General features: G+C 50.9%; 1 protein-coding gene across 4 annotated transcripts; it reads right to left on the minus strand.

Annotated features, from left to right (window-relative positions):
• Nucleotides 1-1,543: 1,543 nt before the first annotated feature.
• Nucleotides 1,544-24,752, minus strand: Itga5 (integrin subunit alpha 5). 4 transcript variants are annotated; one of them, NM_001108118.1, is made up of 30 exons: nucleotides 24,256-24,752; nucleotides 17,183-17,313; nucleotides 15,504-15,607; nucleotides 15,244-15,364; nucleotides 14,992-15,053; nucleotides 14,844-14,889; nucleotides 14,046-14,171; nucleotides 13,807-13,851; nucleotides 13,658-13,701; nucleotides 12,004-12,060; nucleotides 11,783-11,835; nucleotides 11,337-11,545; nucleotides 10,864-11,055; nucleotides 10,635-10,680; nucleotides 10,389-10,490; nucleotides 10,177-10,232; nucleotides 9,929-10,083; nucleotides 9,439-9,576; nucleotides 9,273-9,340; nucleotides 8,845-8,995; nucleotides 8,663-8,755; nucleotides 8,474-8,553; nucleotides 8,274-8,354; nucleotides 8,063-8,168; nucleotides 7,539-7,691; nucleotides 6,035-6,118; nucleotides 5,814-5,927; nucleotides 3,795-3,896; nucleotides 3,175-3,297; nucleotides 1,544-2,599 (listed from the first exon to the last, which is right to left on the minus strand). In NM_001108118.1, the coding sequence occupies exons 1-30, from the start codon at nucleotides 24,627-24,629 to the stop codon at nucleotides 2,516-2,518; spliced, it is 3,300 nt and encodes a 1,099-aa protein (NP_001101588.1). In that variant the 5' UTR covers nucleotides 24,630-24,752; the 3' UTR covers nucleotides 1,544-2,515. The 4 variants fall into 4 exon arrangements, with proteins under 4 accessions (NP_001101588.1, XP_038935280.1, XP_063119755.1 ...); XM_039079352.2 differs by having other exon boundaries at nucleotides 1,546-2,599; nucleotides 3,795-3,893; nucleotides 24,256-24,720; XM_063263685.1 differs by lacking the exon at nucleotides 1,544-2,599 and having other exon boundaries at nucleotides 2,637-3,297; nucleotides 3,795-3,893; nucleotides 24,256-24,725.
• Between the last annotated feature and the right edge of the window lie 202 nt (nucleotides 24,753-24,954).

Consider the following 24,954-nt stretch of genomic DNA (forward strand, 5'->3'; position numbering starts at 1 on the left):
TGTTACATGACTTCTCTTTGAAGACCTGAGCTGTCTGGCATGTTGGTTAAGAATAAGGGATTTCACAGTCAGGCAATACTGAGTGTGACTCCTGTTCTGCTCTACAGCGTGACCTTGAGCAAGTTACATAAGCTCTGGTCCTCCGTGTTCCCTGGTATGGATGGGGTTAATGGTGCCATCACAGGATTGCTTATGATGCAAGCCGACAACCTGAGTTCAGAGCTCTGTAACACACATAAAAGCTGGACACAACAGCATATACATCTGACATCTCATTGTACCCAGGAGAGGGAGAACTGCTAGGCTAGGTAGCCTACTGTGCTCATCAGGTAGCAAGAGACCCTGTCTCAAGCGAGATAGATGAGGACCAATATCCAAGTTTGTCTTCTGACTTCCACATAAATACAAGAGGCCATACACACACAGGAAGAAGAATCAGATGAGATCACGTATGTGAACCGTCTACAGTCCTTCATCCTGCCCTTGCACTGGTACACAACACTAATCGCAGACTGGTGACTAAAGGCACTTGTCCCTAAGCCCAAAAACCTGAGTTTGATTATTTTTTCTTTTTCTTTCTTTTTCTTTTTCTTTTCTTTGAGACAGGGTTTCCCTGTGTAGCCCTGGCTGTCCTGGAACTTGCTTTGTAAACCTTAGCTGGCCTTAAACTCAGATTCAGCTGCCTCTGCTGTCTCTAGTACTGGGATTAAAGGCATGTGTCACCCTCTGCCTGGCATGAATTCAATTAAACTCACTTAGTAGAAGAAAACCACGTTCTACAAGTTGTCTTCTGATTTCCATTTTCATGCTGTGGCATGTGTCCCCTCCCCACCCCACCCCCACACACAAAAAAAACGTGCAAACAACAACAAAAAACCTAGTGGGCTTTCCTTTCAGTTTATTTTTCTGGGTTAAGGGAAGCCCAGGTGAGTGTGTTGTACCAATCTTCCCTCACCTATCACAGGGACCTCTCTGCAGCTTTCACAATTCTCAACCCCAGAGAGATTTCTTTTTTCTCCTTGGTAGTAGGTAAGCCCCCTAGTGGGAGCTGGATGAGAACAACAAGAGACAAGACCTCGAATCCCCTTTCTGGTTTTTCAAGACAAGATTTCTGCGTAGCCTTGGCTGTCCTGGAACTCATTTTCTAGACCAGGCTGGCCTCAAACCGAGAGATCCACCTGCCTCTGCCTCCCAAATGCTGCGATTAAAGGCAACTACCGCTTGACTCCTTCCCCTCCTTTCTCTCCCTCGGTCTCATGTAGCACAGGCAGACCTCAAACTTACTATGCAGTGAGTAGCTAAGGATGACCTTGAACTGATCCTCGTGTCCCATCTCCAGAATTCTGGGACTGTAAGCACGTGCCAGCATACCTAGGTCCCTTCTTTTGTCTTTTAATGACTTAGACGTTTCTGGGTTAGGGGAAATAACACTCTCGGCTTCTAGTGGGAATAGGCCCACAGGAGACAGACATTTCCTTTTTGCCCTACTTTATGGGTTTAGGATAGACTTGGTGAGTAGGATGGAAGGACAGACTGCAACTTTGGTCAGTGGGGCAGTGAGTGGGGTTTATTGCACTTGCAACAGAGTTTAAATAAGTTGGGGGGGTTGGAGGAGAGGGGAGGGTTGGCTAGGGAGAGAGGGGCAGCGTCAGTGCAGCTGGTGGGCAGAACCCAGGTCGTACAGGCCTGGGGCTTCCCGTTCTCTGGGGAATGAGTGAGCCTGTTTGGTCAGGCTGAGGTTCCAGGTCTGTTTGCCACTGTGTCCTGGGTAATTCCCGACTTGCCCTAAGTCAGGGATAAATAGGGTCCTAGGCCCAGGTCTGCAGCTGACCCAAATGTCATCCTGGGTCTGCGAGCATAGGTTCTTAGAATCTGAGATTGGGTTCCAGATCAACCCCAGGCCCCAGACTGGGTCTGGCTCCATTCTCACGCTGACTTCCATGGATCTGGGTCTGGGCCAGCATTGACCTTTGTTTGGGATTTGTCCTGAGCTGGTCCTGCAGCACTGTCCATGCTTAGTGTTCTTTATTGGCCTTCCAGGATAGGGGCTGTTGAAGTTGCCAGGTCTCGGTCCCCAAGTCTCAGGCTCTTCGCTGCAGGCTTCCTTTAGTTCTCTGGCAAGGCCAAAGATGAATCTTTGCAGGCGGGAGTCAGACAGGAAGTCCTGGTGGCATGCCCGGCCCAGAGAACCATGACTAGATTCCCTAATTACAGCTCCAAGTTGATTTCAGAAAAGTCTCTAAAATTCAAAGGCTGAAGGAAGGCTGGGGCTTCTGTCCCTGGACCTGAGGCCCCCATCCGTGAGAGGGCATGTGTAAACGAGGGTCCATCACAGTGCGTGGGGGGAAGGATCCACAAGCTTCTTGCCCCCCAGCTCTGGCCCTTCAAGTATGTATTTGGGCTAGGGAGAAGTGCTTCTCCCCAGCCCTCAGCACCTTCAGGAAGTGCCTAGTCCCTCCCTACCGGAAGATAGCGGACTGGCTCTTCAGAATCAGGATTCTGAGATCAGGAGGGCTCAGGCATCTGAGGTGGCTGGAGGCTTGAGCTGAGCTTTTTCCATGGCTGTGCCGTAGGGGAGGGAGCGTTTGAAGAAGCCGAGCTGATGAGAAAGGAGGCACAGTTAGAGATTATATTCTCCCTGACCAGGGGAATGAGGGCTCTCCAGCCTCTACCTTTCCCATCCTGCCAAAGTGGCTTCCTTCAGATACTTTCCCAAGGGGTCCAGTAGATGTGGGAGATCTAAAATCAGGGGGTTTTTATGGGGTGATCATTTGTCAGAGTTTTAAAGTGATACGAGTCTAGCCAGGAAGGGTAAACAAGTTCAACTCAACAAGTGCCACATCTGATTGCTGAGCAGTAGCTGCCACCTGTAGGACGCCATCATTTATTGTTAGATAGATGTTAGAAGAGATGACAGCACAAATGTCATCGTGTATTTGCCATCTGGGGTTTTGCAATGTGGGCAAACTTATCCTGAGACAGGAGGTCTCTTTGTAAACCGAGGGCTGCAGACTGAAGGGAGGGGTCCAATAGGAAAAGACAAGATGGGGTGTGAGTAGCTAGGGCAGAGATGGGGGCCTGCAACGTAGATCTGAGGGTGGCCTCTTTGATTCTCCTGGGTAAAAGGCAGAGTCTGATAGGCGGGAAGCCAAGCCAAGGCTCGGTGTGGCTGACCTTGTAGAGGACATAGATGAGCAGACCTAGGAGCAGGAGGCCAAAAAGGATGGCGAGGATGATGATCCACAGTGGGACGCCATTGCTGCCTTCTGCCTTGGTCCACTGCACGGCTGTGGCCACCTGCGGACAAGCCAATGACACTGAGAACCTGTAAACTCTTCTCACCCTATTCCTGGCTACGTCTGTCAGATCTGGACCCAACTCTCATCTTTAGCTGACAGCATTCTGAACTTAAGAGTCCGAAGTGCACATCTGCTGTTTCCTCACACCCAGAGTCTTCCTCCCTGGAGGAGTCTAGTTGACTCCTTCATGCCTCGGCTTGCTCACCCTTCCTTCTCCCAGGAAGCCCTTCCCGACTCTGTAAGACTGGGTTCAGGTATTCCCATGACATGTTTCTGTAGACCGTCTTGCCACACGTCACACTGATGTCACTGCCCTCTAGGCTGTGACCTCCAGAGCAGAGACACACATTAATCTGGCTGATCATTTTATCTCTGGACCTACAGAGTCGGGAAATGTTTGCACAAAGCAAGACCAGCCTCTATCCACGTCCTCATCCCGCTTCTGGAATTCTTGAGCTTGCCTTCTTTGATCCAGACCCCTGACCCTGAACTCACCTGGAGTTTCTTTTGGGGCAGCTGCCGAGGCAGGATTTGGTAGGGCATCTTCAGGGCTTCATATAGAGCCTCACACTGAAGGCTGAACGGCTGGTATTCCTGCTGTGGGTGGAGAGAAGTGGTCAGAGCAACCCCTATGGAATATAGAGAACACAGGGCTTCCCTACAGTCTCTCAGGATGTGACCGTCCCCTATTATGAACTCACTCTCTCTGATTATCTCGATGCCCCTTAAGAGAGATAATAAATGTGAAATTGGGTAATTATAACTAATGCATAACCAAATAACTACATGTTTAATACATGTTTTTTAATGATTAATATGGGTTAACATCCAGGACCATGGCTGGTCTATAGTGTGTATTCAATAAATGATGGCTTTTTTTCTCTTCCTGCTTCTGCTTGTCTATTCACCATTGATTCATCTCACCCCCTACTCTCTTAAGTTTTCTAAAATATTAGGTGGGTGGTGGTGGCCAATGCCTTAAATCTCAGCACTCAGGAGGCAGAGGCTCTCAGATCTAAGTTCCATGCCAGGTTGGTCTCCAGAGCTAACCAGGGCTACACAAAGAAACTCTGTCTTGTGTGTTATATGTGTACATATGTGCATACGTGTTATATGTATGTGCACACATGCCAGTGCACATGTTTGATGAGACATATGTGGAGGTCAGAGGATAATTCTTACAAGTCAGTTTTTGCCTCCCGCCTTGTTGAGGCTGGGTCTCTTTTGTTTCTTCCACTGTATGTACTACATACTCTAGGCTTAGCTAAGCCACAGAACTCAGCTTTGTCCTTGGGTCCTAGGAATTAAACTCAAGTGGTCAGGCTTACAGACTAGTTCATTTATGCACGGAACCATCTCCCCAGTCCTCATTTCTTTTTTCTTATTTATTTTTAAACATTCATTCATTCAGTAATTCATTTGAGAGAGAGGTGTGTGTGTGTGTGTGTGTGTGTGTGTGTATGTGTGTGTGTGTGTGTGTGTGTGTGTGTGTGTGTGTGTTTAGGTATGCACATGCCAAGGCTTGCATAAGGAAGTCAGAGGACAGCTAGAGGGAATCAAGCCTTTCATTCTGTCACATGGGTTCTAGAGATCAAACTCAGGTTGCTAGGCTTGGAGGTGGGTACTTTTACCCATTCACTGAGCCATCTCATAGCCCTTCTTTTCTGTTTACCTTTTCTCTTCTTTCTTTCATATGTTCATGCACGTGTGGTGTGTGTGGGTGCAAGTGTGAGTGGGTCAGAAACTGATTGTCAGGTATACATTTAGACAGGCTCTCCCATTGAACCTAGAACTCAGAACTCACCATTTTGTCTCAACTGTCTGGTTGACCTACCATGGGGAGTCCATGTTTTTGCCTCCCGTGTGCTGGGATTACATGTGGGTTGCTGGCACATCAGCTAGGCATTCATTTACGTGGATGCTGAAGATCTGAAGTCTGGCTTTCATGTTTGCATCTCTCCGGCTCTACCCACTCTGGTCTTTAAACCTATGGACTGCATGTGCTAGTTATGCACTCTACCACTGACCACTGACCTACACCCCCACTCCTTCTACGGTTTTACTTTTTTTGTGTGTAGTTATTTATCGTTTTTGTTGTTTTTTGAGATATGTTTTTTGAGAGATGTAGTCCTGGTTGGCCTGGAACTCACTTATGAAGACCAGGTTTGGCCCCAGACTCACAGAGATCCACTAGCCTCTGCTTCCTGAGTGCTCAGATTAAAGGCATGCTCGCCCTTCTACTGTTCTTCTATCAGGGCCAGAAAGGGAAGTAGTTGCTCCTACTGTGACCAAGAGGGGGCGCCAAGGACACACGACTGGTCTAAACCAGTCAGGGTGCAGGAGGGAGACCTGGTGTGTGTGTGTGTGTGTGTGTGTGTGTGTGTGTGTGTGTGTGTGTGTGTGTGCTTGTCCAGTAACCAAAGCAGAGGTGGAAGGGAAGACAGCAGGGAAAGAACAGAGTCAGTCCTGCTAGGACCAAAGGTCGGGGGTCCAGGCTGCATAAAGCTCCCTTACCTGCAAGAAGGTCTTGGCCCAGACTCGGAAATGCAGCTGCAGACTCCGGCTCTCTTGGCGATGCAGTGGCCCAAACTCACAGCGCAGCCTGAAACACTTGGCTTCAGGGCATTTCTGGCAAGAAAGAAGGTGTCTGAGCTCAGAATTCTGCTCTGGTGACCCTGAGAACTCAAACAGGTGTCCGACACTTGGGACAAACTTCCTTCCCTGCAGTGACTTACCAGGACTTGTGTTCCTGAGGTGGTAGAACTCCTCCCTGGAGCCTCTCGCCTCTGCAGGTGATGTGGAGAAACCTCTGGATCCAACTGGAAGAAGAGACATCCTTAGCTGCACTTCCTGCTCCATTATAGCACCTACGTCAGCCTGAACCTATGTTCCAGAGCCAGGGACTGGATTCTGTCTCTGTCCCTGTGTTCAGCCAGCCCACCTATTGCCAAGAGCAAAGTGTACCTTGCTTTGCACTGTGTAGGGGATGTATAAAGAAATCATTAAGTCTTTCCTGCCTAAGGGCCTTTGTACTGGCTGTTCCCTCTGTTGGTAATGTTTGTCCCTTGTCTTACAGCTTTGTCTTTCAGGCTTCAGTTGAATCATTACTTGTTTACTTAGCAGTGCTGGGACTGAACCCTGGGCAATAGTAGGTGAAGTGTACCTGGCTAATGGCTACCTCTTCAAGAGCTGTCAGAGGTCAGCTTTGTACCCCACAGATTCACTTGCCTGTCTTCCTTCTTCCCTCCAAGAACTTTTCACTGTGAGTCTTTGGCTATCCCAGAACTCAGTTTATAGACCGGAGTGGCCTTTAATTCATGGTTGTCCTCCTGTTCCAGCCTCTTCTAAGATTAAGGTTACAGGTGTGACCGTCCATCTTCTATGTCACTCAGGGTCTCATGTAAATGGCTGGGAATAATCTTGAACTTCTGATCCCCTTGCCTTACTTCACAAGTGCTGGGATTATAGGTGTCAGCACTTTTCTTCCTTCCTTTTCATTTTTCGAGACAGGCTTTCATTGTGTAAGTCCTGGCTGTCCTGGAACTCACTCTGTAGCCCAGGTTAGCCTCAAACTCAGAGATCTTCCTGCCTCTGCCTCCCAAGTGCTGGGATTAAAGGTGTGCACCACCACAACGCGGTTCCTTTTTCTTTCCTTTTTTTTTTTTTAAAGGTTTATTCATTTATTATATATAAGTACACTGTAGCTGTCTTCAGATACACCAGAAGAGGGCATCGGATCTCTTTACAGATTTACAGATGGTTGTGAGCCACCATGTGGTTGCTGGGAATTGAACTCAGGTCCTCTGGAAGAGCAGTCAGTGCTCTTAACCACTGAGCCATCTCTCCAGCCCCACCCGGTTTCTTTTTACTTCTTATTGTCTACCAGCCTTCATTAGCTACAAGCTGCAGGAGTGCGGGGACCTTTTGGTTTCATTTGGTGTGGGGTTTTCCTAGGTCTAGCAGTGTTCACTTTAACATTTACTTCATTAAATGCTGTTTACAAACAAACACACTCTCAAAGAGGGCCAGAGGACAGGTCTCGTAGGACAAGGTAGCATAGATCTGATAGCACACCAGGAGAGAGGGAAGACAACTTCAGGGCAAAGAACACAAATGTAGTAGATATGGATCTTTTCCCTCCCTCCAGACTGTATCTCCTCACCACTTCCAATCCACTCCAGGCAACCTTTCCCTGTCCCATAACCCCATCGCTCCACCCCACGATGACCAGGTCCTCACCTCCAGGCCCTGTGAGTTGGGGGTGTAGTTGGAGGTGCAGTTGTTGAGTCCCGTCACCTTGGTCACATAGAGGAGCTGTTGGCCTTCCAGAGCCTGGGGACAGCTGATCTCCAGCACACCCTGGCTGATGGAGCTGGGCCCCTGGTTAATGAGCTGAGAAGGAAGAGCACACTTTGAGGAAGGGAAAGCTGGTCTGACATGCAGGTCTTGGCCACAGTGTATCAGTCTGAGAACTGAAAGAACATCCAACGGCAGCAAACGTCCACTTGAGCCATTACTCAAGGGTGAGACAAGGGACAAGGTCTCACTCTGTAATCCATGCTAGTCTGAGACTCATAGTATCCTCCCAAAACAGCTTCACTTTGTGAGGCAAAGGACCAGAATGTCTCTCTTCCAGATCTCTCTCACAGGTCCTCTGCATTCTCCAGACTGGCCCTTTTTCTTCTCTTCTCCTCACTCCAGTCCTAGGTTTCTTTCCCTTCATGTAGCCAGACCCCTGTGGCTTGTCTCCCAACCCTCCTCACCTCATAGACATGGTGGACAGCAGGGCCCAAATCTCCCTCCTTCTGAGGCTGGTCTTGAGGATTCCAGTCGCTGACTGGGAAAATCACGGCTTCAGGCTTGGAGACACTGAAGAGGAGGATAGTTTAGAATGGACAAAAAGGGACCAATGTGTCCTTCTCTAGAAGTCCGTCACCCTTCCCTCCAAAGGCCCCTTTCTGCCTGGGCACTGACCCGTTAAGGGAGACTTGGGCTTGAGCCTCCACCGAGAGTGGGAAGGAGACCATGTTGCTTTGTGAGTTGTTCAGGTTCTTGCTGTGGGACGGAGGTAAGAGTGAAGCAGTTTGAAGGGAACCCCCAGGCTCTGCTGCCTGCCCCGCCTTCCCTTCTTTCACTCACAACTCAGTCCCAGTCCAGGCCCAGTCACTCCCTACCTGAGGATCTGGAAGTCAAATTGGATGGTTTTCTTTGTGTCTTGAAGATGAGGAACAGTGAACCGAAGGCCACCCCAGATCTGTGCAACAAACAGGGAGGAGAAAGGGGCTGTTAGATAGGGCGTCTACCTATGTGCCAGGGCTTGCTTGTGCTCTCTCCTAGCCCTTCCTCCTCTACCCCTCACTTACACTGGTGCCTGCCTTCATGGGGTTGCCCAGGTCACACACCAGCTGGCGGCTCTGGTTCACCGCGAAGTAGTCACAGCTCAGGCTGGAGAAGTTCTGGGGATAGGCAGGCACAGGTCAGCCAGGCTTGGGCGCCCCTCTGCAGGGGATTACCACTGCAGCCCCCCTTGAGAGTGCCTTCTCACCCCTGGGTGTCTGACAAGCCCCGAGTACTCAGCCTCCAGGGGGGCTGTGACCCGCAGCTCGGCTTCATAGGCCCCACCCTCGCCCAGATTCTGGGCGAGGAATGTCAGGTTCAGGGCGTTCTTGTCACCCAGGTACACATGTTTCTTCTCCCTGGAGGGGCACACAGAGTAAGGACACCAAAGAATGAATCCATCAACCAGGGCAACGGGGCATGCGAATAGCACAGTGGGACTGGCCCTGCTGACTGGGTCCCAGGCTCTGGCAGGCGTAAGGCAAGATGCTGCATGCAGAATACTGTGTTTAATTTGTCTAGAGCTAGGGAAATGAATGCTCCCTGTAGATAAACCCAAACCCAGAAATGCTCAGCGTCCATGTCAGTTTCAGCGACAGTGTCCCTGTCCCTTTGTTATGTGACAGCCCCACTCACCCATACACAGCCAGCTGCAGGTCAGGCACACAGATGTTGTCTTCACCACAGTCTAGCAAGATCTGGGCCTGAGGAGTGGAAGAGTCTTGAGAGGGGTCCTACCACCCCTTTCCCAGGGCCCTGTCTCTGGGGCGAGGGCTGTCTTCCCTCCAAGTTCTTTCCTTACCTTGTCCTCTATCCGGCTCTTGCTCTGGTAGTGTAGGACTGGCCGGAGGCCATGGCTGTCCATGGGGGCTTTGGGGTCCAAGGAGAAGTTGAGGGCAATGTGAATTGGGGAGAGTTTGTCTCTGAATTCTGATTCATTCTAGGGTCAGGGGAGAGAATTCATGGGATTAGGGATTCTGGGGCCTCAGTGACCCTCTTCTCAACCTTCTCCCCCGTTATCTGCTCAGGGCCCAAATCTGATCTCATCGCTCTGTAGGCCTAGGCACTTGGTGTCTGGCTCTTCTGACAGAAAGGCCTCTTCTTTAGCCTCCCCCAAGCCCCAGGCTCTTCAGGGAGAACTTCCCAGTCAGCCATCCAGCCACATGCAAGCTCACATGCACACCTACGACCACCACCACCACCACCATCACCACCATCACCACCACCACCAAAGTCCTTTGTTTTATGTGACCATCTACCCAGGCTAGGCCACCCTCATCCTCAGGCCATACCCTGAGGTAGATCTTCATCTCCCTGCAGTCCTCCCGAGCCCCATTCTGGATAAGCAGGGTCTGGGTAAGGGTGGCCTGCTTGGAAGCCAGGAACAGTGCCCTCCGGACCCCTCCCTTCTGCTTCTGCCAGTCCAGTTGGAGTTCCACCTCGAAGCCTGTGGCCAGGAAACAGAGTCAGCTTTTCTTACCTGTTCGACCTAGTCCTTCTGCCCCACCCCACGCTGCCCCACGTGAGCAGCTTCTCTCACCTATAGAGTTGGGTACATGTTTTCCAGAGGCGTTGAGGCAGAAGCTAAGGTTGATGCTGGAGAAAGACGGAGGAGAAAGTGCTGAGTGACTGGAACTGGCCTCCTACCTGCCTCAGAAAGACCCAGACTAGGACATCCCTGCTTGTCCCTTCCTGAGGCAGACGCAGCCCCCCTGCCTGTACAGATCTCTGCAGGCTCCTGGCTCAGCTCACCAGGATACAGGGTTTCCTTCCAGGCTGCAGCTGCGCTCCTCTGGGTTGAACATGGAGGGGAAGATGGTGAGAGACGCACTGGCAGATATGATGGGCCGACCCCTGCCAAGAGTAGATGTGGGGTAAGCAGAATTAAGGCTGGGCACCTGCTCCAGGACACCAGTTTCCTCTGTACTGACGGCCTCAGTCTTAGTTTCAAAGGGAAAACTAGTTGCCCAGGCTGCCTTAGTCTCCCTGAGTTCATACCTGTATACCAGAGCCTTGTCCACACCAAAGGATCCAACGATTAGATCTGTAGAAAGTCAAGATACTACTCTTTATGGCAAGCCCCAAATCAGGAATGCCTTCATCCAAGGCTTTCTAGTTTCATGGCTCAGAGGCCTGAGCCAGGGGACTGCACCATCTGGTGGCAGCTAGCTAGCACTGCACCCGGAAGTTTGAATTCTAAGAGGAAAAGGCAATGGACACAATTTACCAGGGTATCCATTGCCGTCCAGATCTCGTCCTCCTCGGAGGGCAGAGCCAAAGAAGTCTGGGGTATGGCCAGCTGCCCACAGAGGCTGCAAAACCTGGGAAGGCTTAGTGTTCAGTCCTCCTGGGCCTCCCGGGAATATAAATACAACTCCTTGCTGGGCCTCCCCACCAAACGGAGCCCCAATGGCGACATCTGCAAGACACAACACACATTATTCATTAGGTTAGGAGGCCAGGGGTCCAAATCCCTACCAAAAACAAACAAACAAACAAACAAACAAACAAACAAACAACCTCAGGATCCTCCCCGTCCCCAATCTACCCATTAATTCCTGTTCTAATCTCTTTAAACCCCAATACCCTTGGAAAGTCAAGAGGGCCTGGTAGTTTAGTTGACAGAAACCCTCCCACTAAGTTCTTGACCAACTAGCATTCCCTCAACTCGGTCTCAGCCCCCTGGGCCATGATACTTACCATTGTAGCCGTCTTGGTCCAGGTCCCCCAGGGGTGTCAAGGAGCTGCCGAATCGGCCGAACTCATCTTGGCCAGTGAGGGTGAGGGAGGGCGTAGGCTCTATACCCTCTGGGTGCTGCAGATAGATGTAGACCCTGCCCACCTCCTGAGGTCTCCCGTCAGCTGTCCGCTCCATGAGTAGGGGTGCCCCTACCAGCAGGTCATCTAGCCTGAGGAAAAGGGAAGACCCAAGCATCTTGATAACCCTTGTCTTGCTATAATTTATTGCCCTTGTGGGGGAGACCCAGGCATTCTGGATTCCCAGGAGACCTGAGGGCTCTTCTTGCCCTGACCAAGGAGAAGGCAAGCATGAACTGAGTCTAGAAAAAACACCCTGAGGGAGTAGTCTGCCTGCACGTTCACACCCCCGACCAGGTCTGGAAGATGCATCCCTTCCCGTCACTCACCCATCTCCATTGGTATCAGTGGCAGCTACGGCATAGCCAAAATAGGAGGCCATCTATGGGGACAAAGGGCAGCATGGAGTCAGAAAAAGATTGGTCAGTAAATGGGATCAAGAGAGGCTGTAAGTGGACATTCAGAGGCTCCAAAGAAGGTGGGAAGTTTGATGCTGTTGGCCCAGGGTTGCAGGTTAGATGGCAAGAGGGAGAAGTGAGGGTACCCTCACCTGTTCTCCTGAGACGTTGTAGAGGGAGTGGATGTCTGAGCCATTAAGGACAGTGACCTGGAGATGAAGACAAAGGCCTATAGTTCCTGGATGCCCCATGTCTGAAGGTCTGGGACACATGGGACAGGTATTTCTTAGGAGAACCTTAGCACTCCTCTGACTCCTTCCCAATTTGCCTTCCCTCCACCTATGGGTTTTCTCTACTCCTTCGCTGTTTTGCCTTCTTTCTCCATATCCTTTCTGGATTTTTCATCCCTATCCACTAGATTCTAGTGACCAGAATCAGATTAGTGGGACCCAGAGCATGGTCTTTGGTTTTTGCCTCTCAGAGACTGAAGAAGAGCTTAGCAGGCAGTAGGCAAACAGTAATTGTGACTGGATACACTTTGGGGCTCCAAACCCGACAGATTCAGAACTCTAGCCATCCCTCATCTACCAGAGTCTGCAAGGCACTCACATCTCTGCTGTCTCCTCTTAGCCACTGACCTAGCAGACCTCCAAGTCTCTTGGATCTTGCTCTCTGCCCCACTGCTCTGCTGAGATCTGGTATGAGCCTTCCCAGGACTGGCTGGACTGGGTCTTGGGTTTCCCCCTGGCACTGGTGCCGGAGAGCAGATGGAGGACTGTGATTCCCACCTGTACACTCCAGGGGACCCTGGAGCCACTGTCAGTCCCTGCCTCTGGGCCAGCCCTCTAAGTCTCTGGCGTCTGGCCCCATTGCCTGTGCTTGTTCAACCCTCCCTTATGATTCTCACTCTCTTTTACCTTATGAGGCTGCAAACTAGTCCCAGTCCTATATTCTCTGTGTTCTTCATGCCTGTGCCTGGGACTCCCTCCTGCCCCATCTGTGTGGGACCCTCACAGAACCTTCTCTGAGGCACCCTCTCTGGAAGGAGGTTACTGCTTTCCTAAAATGTGCTGTTATCTGAAACTTCCAATTCAGAAAGAGCATGAGATTTGGAATATGATAGATATTAAATATTTATCCAGCTGCCCCTAAGCAACATAGTTGGTATTTTAGGACAACAGTTTTCTTATGTGCAAACTGGCAAAATTGTGCTGCACCCCACGGGCCTGTGGTGGGGAAGGGAACACCGTCATGCACGGACAGTGCCTGGGACATCGAGAGGCTCATGGACAGTGACTTCATCAAGATTAAAGCTGTGCGTTTTATCCCACGTATTTGACTAGGTTCTCCTTAAGAGATGGGATAAGATGTCTTCATCTCATCTCTCACCTTGCCTTAATAAATGTTGTTAATTGAGCGACCGTGTGCGGCACTTGTCACGGTCTAATAATAGCCGGTGCCTGCACACGGTCTGACGATTTACAAGTGCTTTCATTCCCCTCACAAGTGCCTTGTGAGGTCAGAACTATTATTACCCCATTGTACATGGAAGAAGCAACTTAGAGCGGTCAAGCAGGGGACAGTGTAGCGATAAAAGAACAGATGAACCTGTCCAGAGCCAGTGCCGGAATTTGAACCTGCGTCTGACTTCACACACTTCCTTCCCTTGAACCAGACTTCTCAAATCTGGTGTGTTCTCCCAGAGCCTAGGCTCTGATCTATCTTTTCAATGTCCCCAACAAACTGCCACTCAAGGCTCTGTACTTAGTCTGGGCGAGAGGCAGAGGGTGGCGGGCAGGGTCTTACATAGCCATAGGTGAGGTTTCCTTTGGGCACGCCAGCAACAAAGTCTGCAAAGAGAAGAAACTGATGGGCGGAGGTGAAGACAGTGTGGACTCAGAATGTTGTTTTGGGCTTTCTCTCCAGCCCCCACTTTGGCCCGAAGACTCGCTTACCTTCTGTGTCATCACCACTGAATTCACCTACAGCCACAGAGTATCCTGGGGACAGAGTGCGTGGATGTTAGCATTGCCTCCTTGGGGACCCCTATTCTCTGGCCCTCAATCCCTTCATTGTCAGCCTGTACACAAGTATGGCAGCAGAGCTGGCGGCACTGAGTGGGAGAAGCAGGGAGCCGAGTGAGGATAGAGGCCCCCGATTTCCCCTCCCATCCTCTCCCTGCCCGCTTGCCTACCCAAGTAGCTGTCATCATAGACGGAGCTGGCCTGGCGGGTCTGCAGCTGCCCCTGAACAGGGTTGATGAGGTACTGTGGGTAATAGGACTCCGAGATCTGCTCTTGAGTGGCCGACAGGATCTGGCCTGGAAGGAGAGCAGGGTGATAGGCAGGGGGAGGTCACAGAGGCTTTGGGGAGACTGGATAGGATTTTAGAAGTATGGATCAAAGCTGGGCAGTGGTGGCACATGCATTTAATCCCAGCAGTTGGGAGGCAGAGGCAAGTGGATCTCTGAGTTCAAGTCCAGCCTGGTCTACAGAGTGAATTCTACACAGAGAAACCCTGTCTTGAAAAAACAAGACAACACAAACCAACCAACTAACCAACCAACCAACAGAGATGAAAGAAAAAAAAAAGGAAAAGAAAAAGTTTGAGGGGGGTTGAAGATTTAGTTCAGTGGTAGAGCGCTTGCCTAGCAAGCACAAGGCCCTGGGTTCGGTCCCCAGCTCCGAAAAAAAAAAAAAAAAAAGAAAGAAATCAAAAAATCCCTCTTTGGGGCTGGAGAGATGGCTCAGAGGTTAAGAGCACTGTCTGCTCTTCCTGAGTTCAATTCCCAGCAACCACATGGTGGTTCGCAACCACCTATAATCAGGTCTGGTGCCCTCTTCTGGCCTGTAGTTGCATACATGCAGGCAGAAAGCTGTATGATGTATACATAATAAATAAATACATGTTAAAAAAAAAAAAGAAAAGAAAAAGTTTGGATCAAGGAAAGGATGTGGTGCCACGGCCAGAAGAGGGCGGAGGAAGGGCTTACCTTGCCAGAAGTAGCTCCCAGGTCCTCCTAGGACCACGCGGCCAGTCTGTGGGGGAGGTGCGGAGAAGGGGAATGAGCATACCGTACCGTACCGTCTGGTACTGACTCTAGATCCTCACTTACCGCCTCCCCTCCCCAATCACCTCACCTTGGTGAACTCGGCACTGAAGCCCCCTTGGCAGTAACCCTGCCCTGCTGCACTGCCAAAATCTGTGAGGGAAGAAGACAATAAAATGAGCTAGCGGCACACTGAGTGCTGACAGGGAAGAGAGGCAAGAGCGAGAGAGGAGACTGGGCAAGAGTCTCCTGAGCAGCACTGAAGTAAGTACAAGCTAAGCCCCAAGCGCCTGGGGCCCTCCCATGGAGAAGGCACAGCCGTTCCACACACTCTGGCCCCTACCTGAGCGGCAAGGTGCATACTCCAGAATCCGGGTGAAGTTTTCTGTGGAGAGGTAGCAGGTGCCCACTGGGTCATTCTGTGGGTCCTTTTCTGTGCGCCAGCTATACAGTGGAGCGCATGCCTGGGAGGGCGCGGGGCAGGGGGTGTTCAGATTTAGCTTTGAAAGATGACCACTCCCTTCCCCACCCCCCACAGGCCTGGCCCTCTCTACCACAGCTTAACCCTTAGCGACCACACCACGGAGCCCACGCATGCCTCACCAAGATGGAGGAGCCGTGGGCCCGAACCGTTGCCCCGAACCACTGCAAGGACTTGTACTCCACAGGTTCCTCACTATACAATGAAGACTCCAGGATGCGGGAGCCTTGGGGAAGTTGAAAGTGGACTGTCACACTGGTTCTCAGGAAGGCGACCTAGCCTTGCCCTAGGATTCACTCAGCATTTCTAGACCCCAGAGTCTCACTGGGACAGGTATACGGAAGGAGTTTTAGACTCCTTTGTGTAGCTGGACTTGACTGGTTCTCACTCTCCTTACACATCGACAGAAACACACACACTCTCACAGAAACACACACTCATATACTCACACATCCACAGAGACATACACACAGACACACAGACACAGAAACACACAGACACACAGACACAGGCACAGACACACACACACAGACACACACACAGACACACACATCGACAGAAACACACACACATTCACAGAAACACATACACACAACACACACACATACATACAACACACACACAGACACACATTCACAGAAACACACACATACACACAACACACACACAGACACACATACACACAGACACAGACACATACACACACACACACACACACACACACACACACACACACTCACACCAGATTCCCAAGTTGGCTCCTTGGCTCCTCTGACTTCCTTGTAGCTGGAACAGGACACTTTCATTGTGGTACTGGGGAAGATTGGCCAAGTCCCATGGCTGATCTCTGTCTGTAGCCAGCCCTGTGTCTCTAACAGCCTCTCCTTTCGCCTCCACACTAGACTTCCCTTTCTGTCTTTTTCCAAGTCTGAATTCTGCCCTCTGTAGCACTGTCTTCCTTGCTCTTCTTACTGTCCTCCAGAATTTTTATTTATTTGTTTGTTTTAAGACAAGTGTCTCACTGTGTAGCCCAGGCTGGCCTTGAATCTCTGACACTCTTTCTGCCTTAGCCTCCTGTGCCCTCAGGCTTTTTGAAGTCAGCCGTAGGAATTGGGGCTGTAACTCAGTGAAACAGCACATCTTTACTATGCATAAAACTTTGGGTTCAATGCCTTCAGAAATTAGCTGGCCCCCACATTTTTATGCTTGCTTTTTCTTGCCCTTATCTCTGGGGACAGACTGCCTGAGTTCACAGCCTTGCTTTCTTACTAGCTGGGTGACTTAACCTCTGCTTCCTCCCTCACAGCATGGGGACACTAATACTTCATACAGTTGCTGCAGGATTAAGTGAGCCAAGGCACTCCCCACAGTGCCTAGCATGGAGTAAAAGCTCCCTGAGCGCTTGCTGAACAGCCTCAGCCTCCATAGTCCATCTGCCTGAGGGCTGAGCTCCCTGGGGCAGTGGCTGAATCGCTGTGACCAGTGTGCACTATCACTTAGCTGAGGAACAGAACTCTGCAGCCTCCTCTGCCTTTGTCTGCATTATGGCCCTGGCCTCCCAGAGCTGTGGGTGATTCAGTGGAAATGAGAGCCACATGTTTCTGAATCATGCCCGCCCCTCTTGGGCTGGGCTGGGAACATGGAGTGAGTGCCACGGGGAGCCCATGGCTAGGAGCTGGATGGAGCACCAGAACTACTACCGGGGAGCACCCCTCACAGCAGGATCCCCAGGCCCTAACCCCAAACTGCAGACCCACCCACCCACTTATGCTAGGCCCCTCCTTGAACTCTTTCAGCCTACCTTTGCTGTCAAATTGAATGGTGCTGCACTGGATAGGACTGGTGCCCCAGGGACACACATAGACAGCGCCACCTTGTAGTACTCCTGGTTGGCTAGTGTTAGCCTTGGGTGCCCCAACCAGCACACTGACTCTGCAGAGGGGAAAGGAGAAGTGGATTAGGACGGGTCCTATTTCCAGGTCAGTGTCTGGAGGCAGGATGCACCCAGACCTTCGGGCGAAGAAAGGGGGTGGGGTAGATGTCCCTTGGGTTGTATTTATATCTCAGAAGATGCCACGGATGCCAGAGGCAGGGGCTGGAGTTCAGGCATTCCCCATGTGCTGCTGTCACTAACTCAGCTCCTCCCTCCTCCTCCCACACTCCCCTACCTTCTTCCCCTACTACTAGAGAGGAGAAACCAGAGTCAGTTCCTGGAAAGGGAAAAGAAGGCTAGGGTCTGGACTCTGGCTTTTTTGTCTCTTCCATCTACTTGCCAAGGTTAGATGTCCAGTCCAACTGGGGCTGTAGCCCAGGAGTGGAGGATGTGCTTGGCACACACAAGGCCCCTAGCACCAGGCTAAGAAACAATACCAAATGCAATGTATGACCTTTGGTTGAAAGTGGATTAGTGTGTGTGTGTGTGTGTGTGTGTGTGTGTGTGTGTGTGTTTTTCTCTGTGTAGCTCTGGCTATCCTGGAGTTCAGTCCTTAGACCAGGCTGGCCTCAGAGTCACAGAGATTTCCCTGCCTCTGACTTCCAGGATTAAAGGTGTGTGCCACTACTACCCAGCATATATATATATATATGTGTGTATGTGCATATATATGTATGTGTATATATGTGTGTGCATGTTTATATATGTGTATGTGTATGTGTATATATATGTGTGTGTATATATGTGTGTATGTGTATATATATGTATGTGTATATGTGCATATATATGTGTGAATGTGTATATATGTATGTGTATGTGTATATATATGTATGTGTATATGTGCATATATATATGTGTATGTATATATATGTGTGTATGTGTATATATATGTATGTGTATGTGCATATATATGTGTGTGTGTATATATGTGTGTGTATGTGTATATATATATGTGTATGTATATATATGTGTATGTGTATATATATGTATGTGTGTGTATATATATGTATGTGTATATATATGTATGTGTGTATATACATACACATTTATATTAAAGGGACAATTCAGGCTCCTATAGAGCCTCACCTATTTTGTATCCTTTCTTCCCAAGCCTTTTCTCCCCTGGCTGTAACTCGGGCAACTGGCCACTTAAGTCTTGGGGCATGTTGGAGGAAAATGTGAGTCTCTGAAATCAGAACTATGAAAGCAGGCCACTTCCTGGGCCTGGCTTGCCCCACCCTGTGGCCCACAGTGGACCTCACCTTCCTAGCTGGGGCTCTGCCACACTCTCCCACAAATCGGCCCCAGAACATTGGACTCAAATGCTCTTCTTTTGGATCCTCTTCCTGGACACACATGTCTGAGATGGGGTCCTCCAAGGAATGGCTGCTGGCGTTCCTCCTCTACCAGCTCTGGTCCTTTGCCTCTGGGGTCTCCACACAACTCTCCTCTACTAGTCCTGGTCCCTTGCCTCCAGGCCCTCCACACAGCCACAGCCTTCTTCTCTCCTGGCACTCTCCTCAGGATCCCCTGCAATGACTGCATCTGGCAGTCTGGGCAGCTTTCCTTGGCTCCCCAGCTCTGGGCCAGTGTCCCTGCCAGCCTTGGCCTCTGCTCTCCTCCCCTGCTGCCACTGGCATTGCTCCTCAACCCCCGCCTGTCCCCAGCACTGTTTGCTCTCCTGATTTAGATGCCCAGGTCCCCTCCTATCTTTTAAAATTATTCATTTAACATGTATGGATACTTTTGCATGTATGTGTGTTTATGTGTTGTGTGGGTACTTGGTTTCAGAGGAGACCAGAAGAAGGCACTGGATCTGCTGGGACTGGAGTTACAGGTAGTCATGCGTGGCCGTGTAGGTGCTAGGAACTGAACCCTGGTCTTCTGAAGAGCAGCCAATGTTCTTAACCTCTTCTTCTTTCCTTTTGTTTTGTTTTCCGAGACAGGGTTTCTCTGTGTAGCCCTGGCTGTCTTAGAACTCACTCTGTAGAGCAGGCTGACCCTGGACTCAGAGATCTACCTGCCTCTGCCTCCAGGATGCTAGGATTAAAGGCTTGTGCCACCACTGACTGGCTTCTTTCTTGATCTCAAATCACAGGTCTCTTCACCCCTCATGGTTTCTGTACCCTGTCTGCTTTCAACATTCCCAACACCTACCCTTTTCTTGCCAGTGGCTGTTCCTCAGTCTTTATCAATAGGAATGAGGGCCCAGAAGGGGACTTGTTGAGAAAAGGTGAGGATGTCTTCTGAGAGTCAGGTATACTGAGGGGGAGAGTAGGAGTCTAAGATGAATAGGTGATGAGTGCAGAGAGGAAGGCAGTCCCCAGGACACCAGGGAGTATGGGTGGAGTGAGAGGACAGGTGAGAATGGATAGGGCAGGGGTCCAGAGAAACAGGATGGGAACAGACAGGAGGTGCCTTAAGTTATAGAGTGGAGAGGGGAGGTGCCAGCTTTGGTTACCCTGGGGACAGGAAATGTTTACTGCCTGTGGCTTCCTGTCAGTTTTCAGCCTCTCACTTCTCCATTTGTCTCCCACCTCTCAGGCATTAAAGCCAATTAGAGGTTTGAGATACCACCCCACCAGCCTAGTGACTTTCACGAGAGGATTCTGGGAAAAATGGGAAGCTACAGCCCCCAGGGAGGGGAAGGGGTGCCCCACCTCCCGGGAGGAAAGGGGTGTGGTCCTCAGGCTGCTACAGAGAACTTGTCCACTGCCTTTGGTTCCACAAGAATGAGAGCAGAGCCCAGGAACCAGACTGCTGCACCAGGAGCTGAGAGCTCCTGTTGTTGCCCTAGCTCAACACGGGCTTGAGTTTCCTCTTCCTCTGGGTTCTATCAGGATCCCCAAAGTTCTCCCATACCGCCTGCATTTGTGGAGAAACCAAGAAAGAAGCACTTGTCAGTCCTTTCAAAGACTGTGAAGTTTGTAAACCCATAGGCCAGGGGCATATCTGTTCACTGTGTGAAGGTTTGAGGATCCCAGAATGCAAACAGGGGTCATGGATCCAGACCAGGCCTGACGTCTACCCGAGGTCTTTGTGGTGTGTCCATTTTAGTAGTCCTCATTCTGGCACCCACACATGCCAGGTGAGGTGCCTGTGCCAAGATTGCCATGTAAGCTTTTTTTTTTAAGATTTATTTATTTTTATATATTGTGAGTGCACTGTCACCGTCTCCAGACACAACAGAAGAGGGCATCGGAACCCATTACAGATGACTGTGAGCCACCCTGTGGTTGCTGGGAACTGAACTCAGTACCTCTGGAAGAGCAGTCAGTGCTCTTAACCACTGAGCCATCTCTCCAGCCCATATATGTAGGCTTTTTACCCTTATTCTTTTCCTACCTGCTGCTTGCTAACATCTACAGCAGTAGAATCCTCATAGTAGTTCAAGAGGGTACCAAGGGAGGGTCGCTTGGGCTATTTTCAATATTGCAGAAAGCCTAACGGAAATCATGCATTTACCTGATAAAGCATCCCTGGCTAATTAAAACTCAAAGTGCATTTGCTTTTGGCTGGCGTTACACCAACTGGTATGGGGAACCTGGTTATCTCAGGCTGGTCAGAAGCTATGATTGGCAGCTGTAGATACTTTTGGTTCAGAAAAGATGAAAAGACCATTAATTATCTCCCACTGGATACGGCTTGGCAGTTAGACTCTATTAGAGCCCAAGGGAGGAATACTTGGCATCATTTCTCTGGAAGCCTCAGTGTCTGGAGGTTCTAAGTTAGTCCTTTGAGACCATCTGGAAGTCACTGCGCAGAACATCCACTGGCTTTAGGACTAATGCAGATGCCCTCCGAGGGCCACCTCGGTTCTGACATCCCTCAACAAGTCCCCAAACTGCTGCCCTAGTCTTACGACCTTACTTGAGAGACTAAACCCAAGAGAAGTCGCGCCCATCCAGGGTTGCTCAGAATCTTTCCCAGGATGTGAACAGAATCCTGGACTCCTGTAATGCTGCTTCCTAGGCTAGTATTCTGTTCTGCCCCATTGCCAAAACATCCCCTCCTCTCTTCACTATCTTTCTAGCCAGGCTTCTGATTAACTAAGCCCTTGTTCAATATTCAGTTACTGTTTGACTCCCCTGGCTTGACAAGGTCAGGGTAGAGAGCAGTAAGCGGGTCAGGGCCCCGCTCCCGCACTCCTACGTCATTCCTGGCCAGGCCAGAGGTGGACCCCGTGTACATCCCAGTGTACATCCCAATGGGAGACATCTGGTTGGCTGAGTAAGAGCTGCCTGTAGCAGACTGGTCCATTTAAAGGTCACTTTCACTCCTCTAGCCTTCTCAGTGATGAGTTGCTTTTGAGGGATTCCTAAGCTAACTTCTAGCTCTAAATTTCTATGACTTCTGAAGCAACAACTCTTTCTCTGCTCCACATAGTTTTTTTTAAAACAATCCAATGAGAAGTGGATATGAAAGCTCATGAGATATGCGAGGAAACTATTATAACTACTATAGTTATTAGTGAGTACTGCAAAGCATGTAAGGACTGAGGATGTAGCCCAAGCAGGTGGACTGCTTGCAAAGGCTGCACAGAGGCCCTGGGTTCAATCTCCATAAACTGGGTGTGGTGGAAGGTGTGACAGAGCCTGCCTACAATCCCAGCACTCTAGAGAGGTAGGATCAGGAGTTCAAGGCCATCCTTGGCTACACAATTTGAGGCCAGCCTGGGAATGAATGAATGAATGAATGAATGCAAATAAGGAAGAGAGGAAAACTTAGAATGAGGAGGATGTCAGGGAAAAACATCAGAATCAGGAATTCCCCCACAAAACTCAGGCCTTGCATATGTTGCTCAACCTCTGTGGGCAGGCACCTTTTAGATATTGTCTCAGTCAGTCCTAAGAATAAGTTAGGCATCATGTCCAAGGGAAGGCTGAACTGCAAGGGTTTAAGTAACTTGCTCAAGTCCCAGCTCTTTAGTAAATGGTAAACACTTAGACCCAGAGCTGCCTGACTTTAGGCTTCACCCTTTATGTCTGTAACCTCTGCAGAGCTCACCCTGTTCTCTTCAACAAGAGAAGTAATGTGGGAGAAACAAGGAATACCAAGACCACAGCCACAAAGGGCATACGTTTTTCCTCACCAGAGGGCGAGGGCGGGGGCGGGCTAATACACACAGGTGCTGAGAGGGAGGTCATAAGGAAGGAGACTGCCCTAGAGCTTGTGCTCAGAGCAAAGGGGAGGGAGGGAGTGCAGTATGAGCTGGACACCTGAGTTCTCTTGAGGAAAGAAGAGGCTGGGTCTTGTTTTAGAAACCTCAGGGGCTGAAGGATCAGGTCAGGGGTCACCAGGAGTGCAAAGTCCAACAGATGTTTTGAAAGAGAACTGACAGTTTTGTGTGGGGTGGAGTGACACCCTGAAGTGAAGACCCTATATTCCTCCATTCTTTCTGCTCCATTAGGGTTGTGGTAAGAAGTTTGGGGGACCCTGGCAGAGGCTCCAGGACAGAGTGATGAAATGAGGTTTGGGCAAGAGGCCAGGGTGTGGGGTGGGGGTTGGGTGGGGACCTTGAAAAACTCAAATTCAACGACTGTGGCCTAGTTATCTTTCTGTTTTTCCATCCCTAAGTTCCTCAGATAAAGCAAAAAGCAAAAAAAAAAAAAAAAAAAAAAAAAAAAAAAAAACAACTGTCCCTTCCCCAACCAAATTAGCTAGAGTTAACCCCACCTCAAGCCCCTAATTAAATAACAGCTAAAATCAGATGACTTCTGACAAAGGTCCTATCAAGCCCTAAGATCCCAGGGTTGGTATAAGTGTTGCTACGGGCAGAGAGAGGCTCAGAGCTAGGAGGTGGAGAAACATCCATCCACTGCTGTCATCAAAGGGGTTCAGGAATCTGGCATCTGGGGTTCCTTGGCCCAGCAGCTGGGACTGTCACTTTTCTTTTACTTCCCGACCTCCTCTCCTTATTTAAACAAACACAGTTTGTTTCAATGTGGCCTCTGATTTCCCCAAGCCTGTGGGCACCAGTCTAGGTCCGCTTATTACCCGGAAATAAGGATTCTCCAAAGAGATTTTCAGGAACCTTCGTTCTGATGCTCTTAGGCCCAGACAGCCTATGTCTTTCCAGCTTCTGACCCTAGTCCCAGAAGTCTGAGTCTCAGTTCTACTACAGCCGACAAGCTACAGGAAATCAGCTTTTCTCTTCCTCCCAAGAGCTGGAGCAAGAGGGAAACCGCCCACCCCCCTTCAGGCGCGCGCACTCACACCCCTCCCGACACATCCGTGCACCGCCCTGGATTGATCCCGCCTCTAGCCCCAGTACCCCCAGTGCCAGGGTCCTGGGATTCTCCCTAAGTTCCTGGATCCCCTCGCCTGAAGAGGTTGGGGGTTGAAGGCAATTCAGGAGACTGAGGAGAAAGAGGAGGGAGCCTCTGTCCTCCCGGGTCTTTCCCGAGTCTGAGTTGATGGGGGAGGGGAGGATGAGACTGGCCCCCACGTAACCTTCCGACCCCCTCAGTCTGTCTTCCCTCTTACTGCACACGCTCACCCAGCTCCAACCCTCTCAATGGCCCCACGGAAGATCTCGAGGTTCTTCCACTGCTCCCTAAGGTCCTGCCCGGCCTCCGCGCCCCCCTGGACTCCCACCCGCCACAGGTCTCCCGCAGCCCACAGATCGCCAGAGACCCTAAGCTTTCTGCGCCCTCTCCTCCCGGTTGGCCCATAGACCCTGCCTGTACTTCTCCAGCTTCTAGATTCGAGTTCTCTCCTCATGCCACACAAGTTTCGACAACGATCTCACACTCCACGTCGGCCACGGTCCCTCCCTGCTGCAGCGCGGGCCCCCAATTCTAGCAAGGGCCCCCAACTCAAGTCTTAGTCTTTCCAAACTCCGCCCTCCAACTCAAGTCCTGGTCGCCTCCAGTACTCGGCGCGCCCCCAGTCTCCAGGTGGCCCCCTGCCCGCTTCCCGCCTCCAACCTCGCCACTCACCCGTCCCTTCCCGGCCGGTAAAACTCCACGGAGAAGCCAAAGAGGGAGCCGGGGGGCCCGGAGAGCACCGCCGGGGCCTCCGCGTCTAGGTTGAAGCCCCCAACCTGGAGTGGTGGCGGCCACAGTAGCAGCAGCAGCGGCAGCAGCGGCGGTAGGCGTCGGGGCCCCCAGCGCAGCAGCACCGCATGGAGAGGAGATCGTGGCGACCGTGGCGTCCAGCTCCCCATAGCGCCCGTTCTTCCCTGTCCTGGGGCCACCGACCCGGAGCCGCTTCCTAAACCTCCCAGAGGCGAATGACTCAACGCGGGGAGGAGTTTGCCCAACTCCCGGCTGGGCCCTCCCCCCGGCCGCCGGGTCGGCTGGCGGGGGGGCATTCCTGGGTCCCAGGGACGCTGAGGCCGCGCCCCGCACCCCGAAGGGGCGTGGGGGGCCGCACCTCTGCACCCCTGGCTCCGGCCCCAGCTGGAGGCCGGTGGTCTGGCCTGGCTCAGACTGGGCGGGCTTGGGTTCTTCTCCCTCCTCTCCTGTTCCCCCTCCTCCCTCCCCCTCCTTTCCAGATGTACAACGTAAACGCTCGGAAAAGTAGTCGGAAAAAGGGAGCAGAAAATTTCCTAATGAGGAAAGGAATCACCTCTGGGGGGCGGAGGGAGCCTGAATATTGTGTGCGGGGGTCTCCCTCATTTCTTCGGGGAAAAAAAC

The sequence above is a fragment of the Rattus norvegicus genome, chromosome 7, assembly GCF_036323735.1.
Source record: "Rattus norvegicus strain BN/NHsdMcwi chromosome 7, GRCr8, whole genome shotgun sequence".
In the NCBI taxonomy this organism is placed as follows: Eukaryota; Metazoa; Chordata; class Mammalia; order Rodentia; family Muridae; genus Rattus; species Rattus norvegicus.

Coding starts and splice junctions, on each gene's coding strand:
- Itga5 (XM_063263684.1), bottom strand. CDS start 24,629: ATGCCCCCCCGCCAGCCGACCCGGCGGCCGGGGGGAGGGCCCAGCCGG. Junction 12,061..13,657: donor GAAACCTCACCTATGGCTAT/GTAAGACCCTGC, acceptor CTTCATCTCCAG/GTCACTGTCCTTAATGGCTC. Junction 7,692..8,062: donor CTGTCCACCATGTCTATGAG/GTGAGGAGGGTT, acceptor CTTCCTTCTCAG/CTCATTAACCAGGGGCCCAG.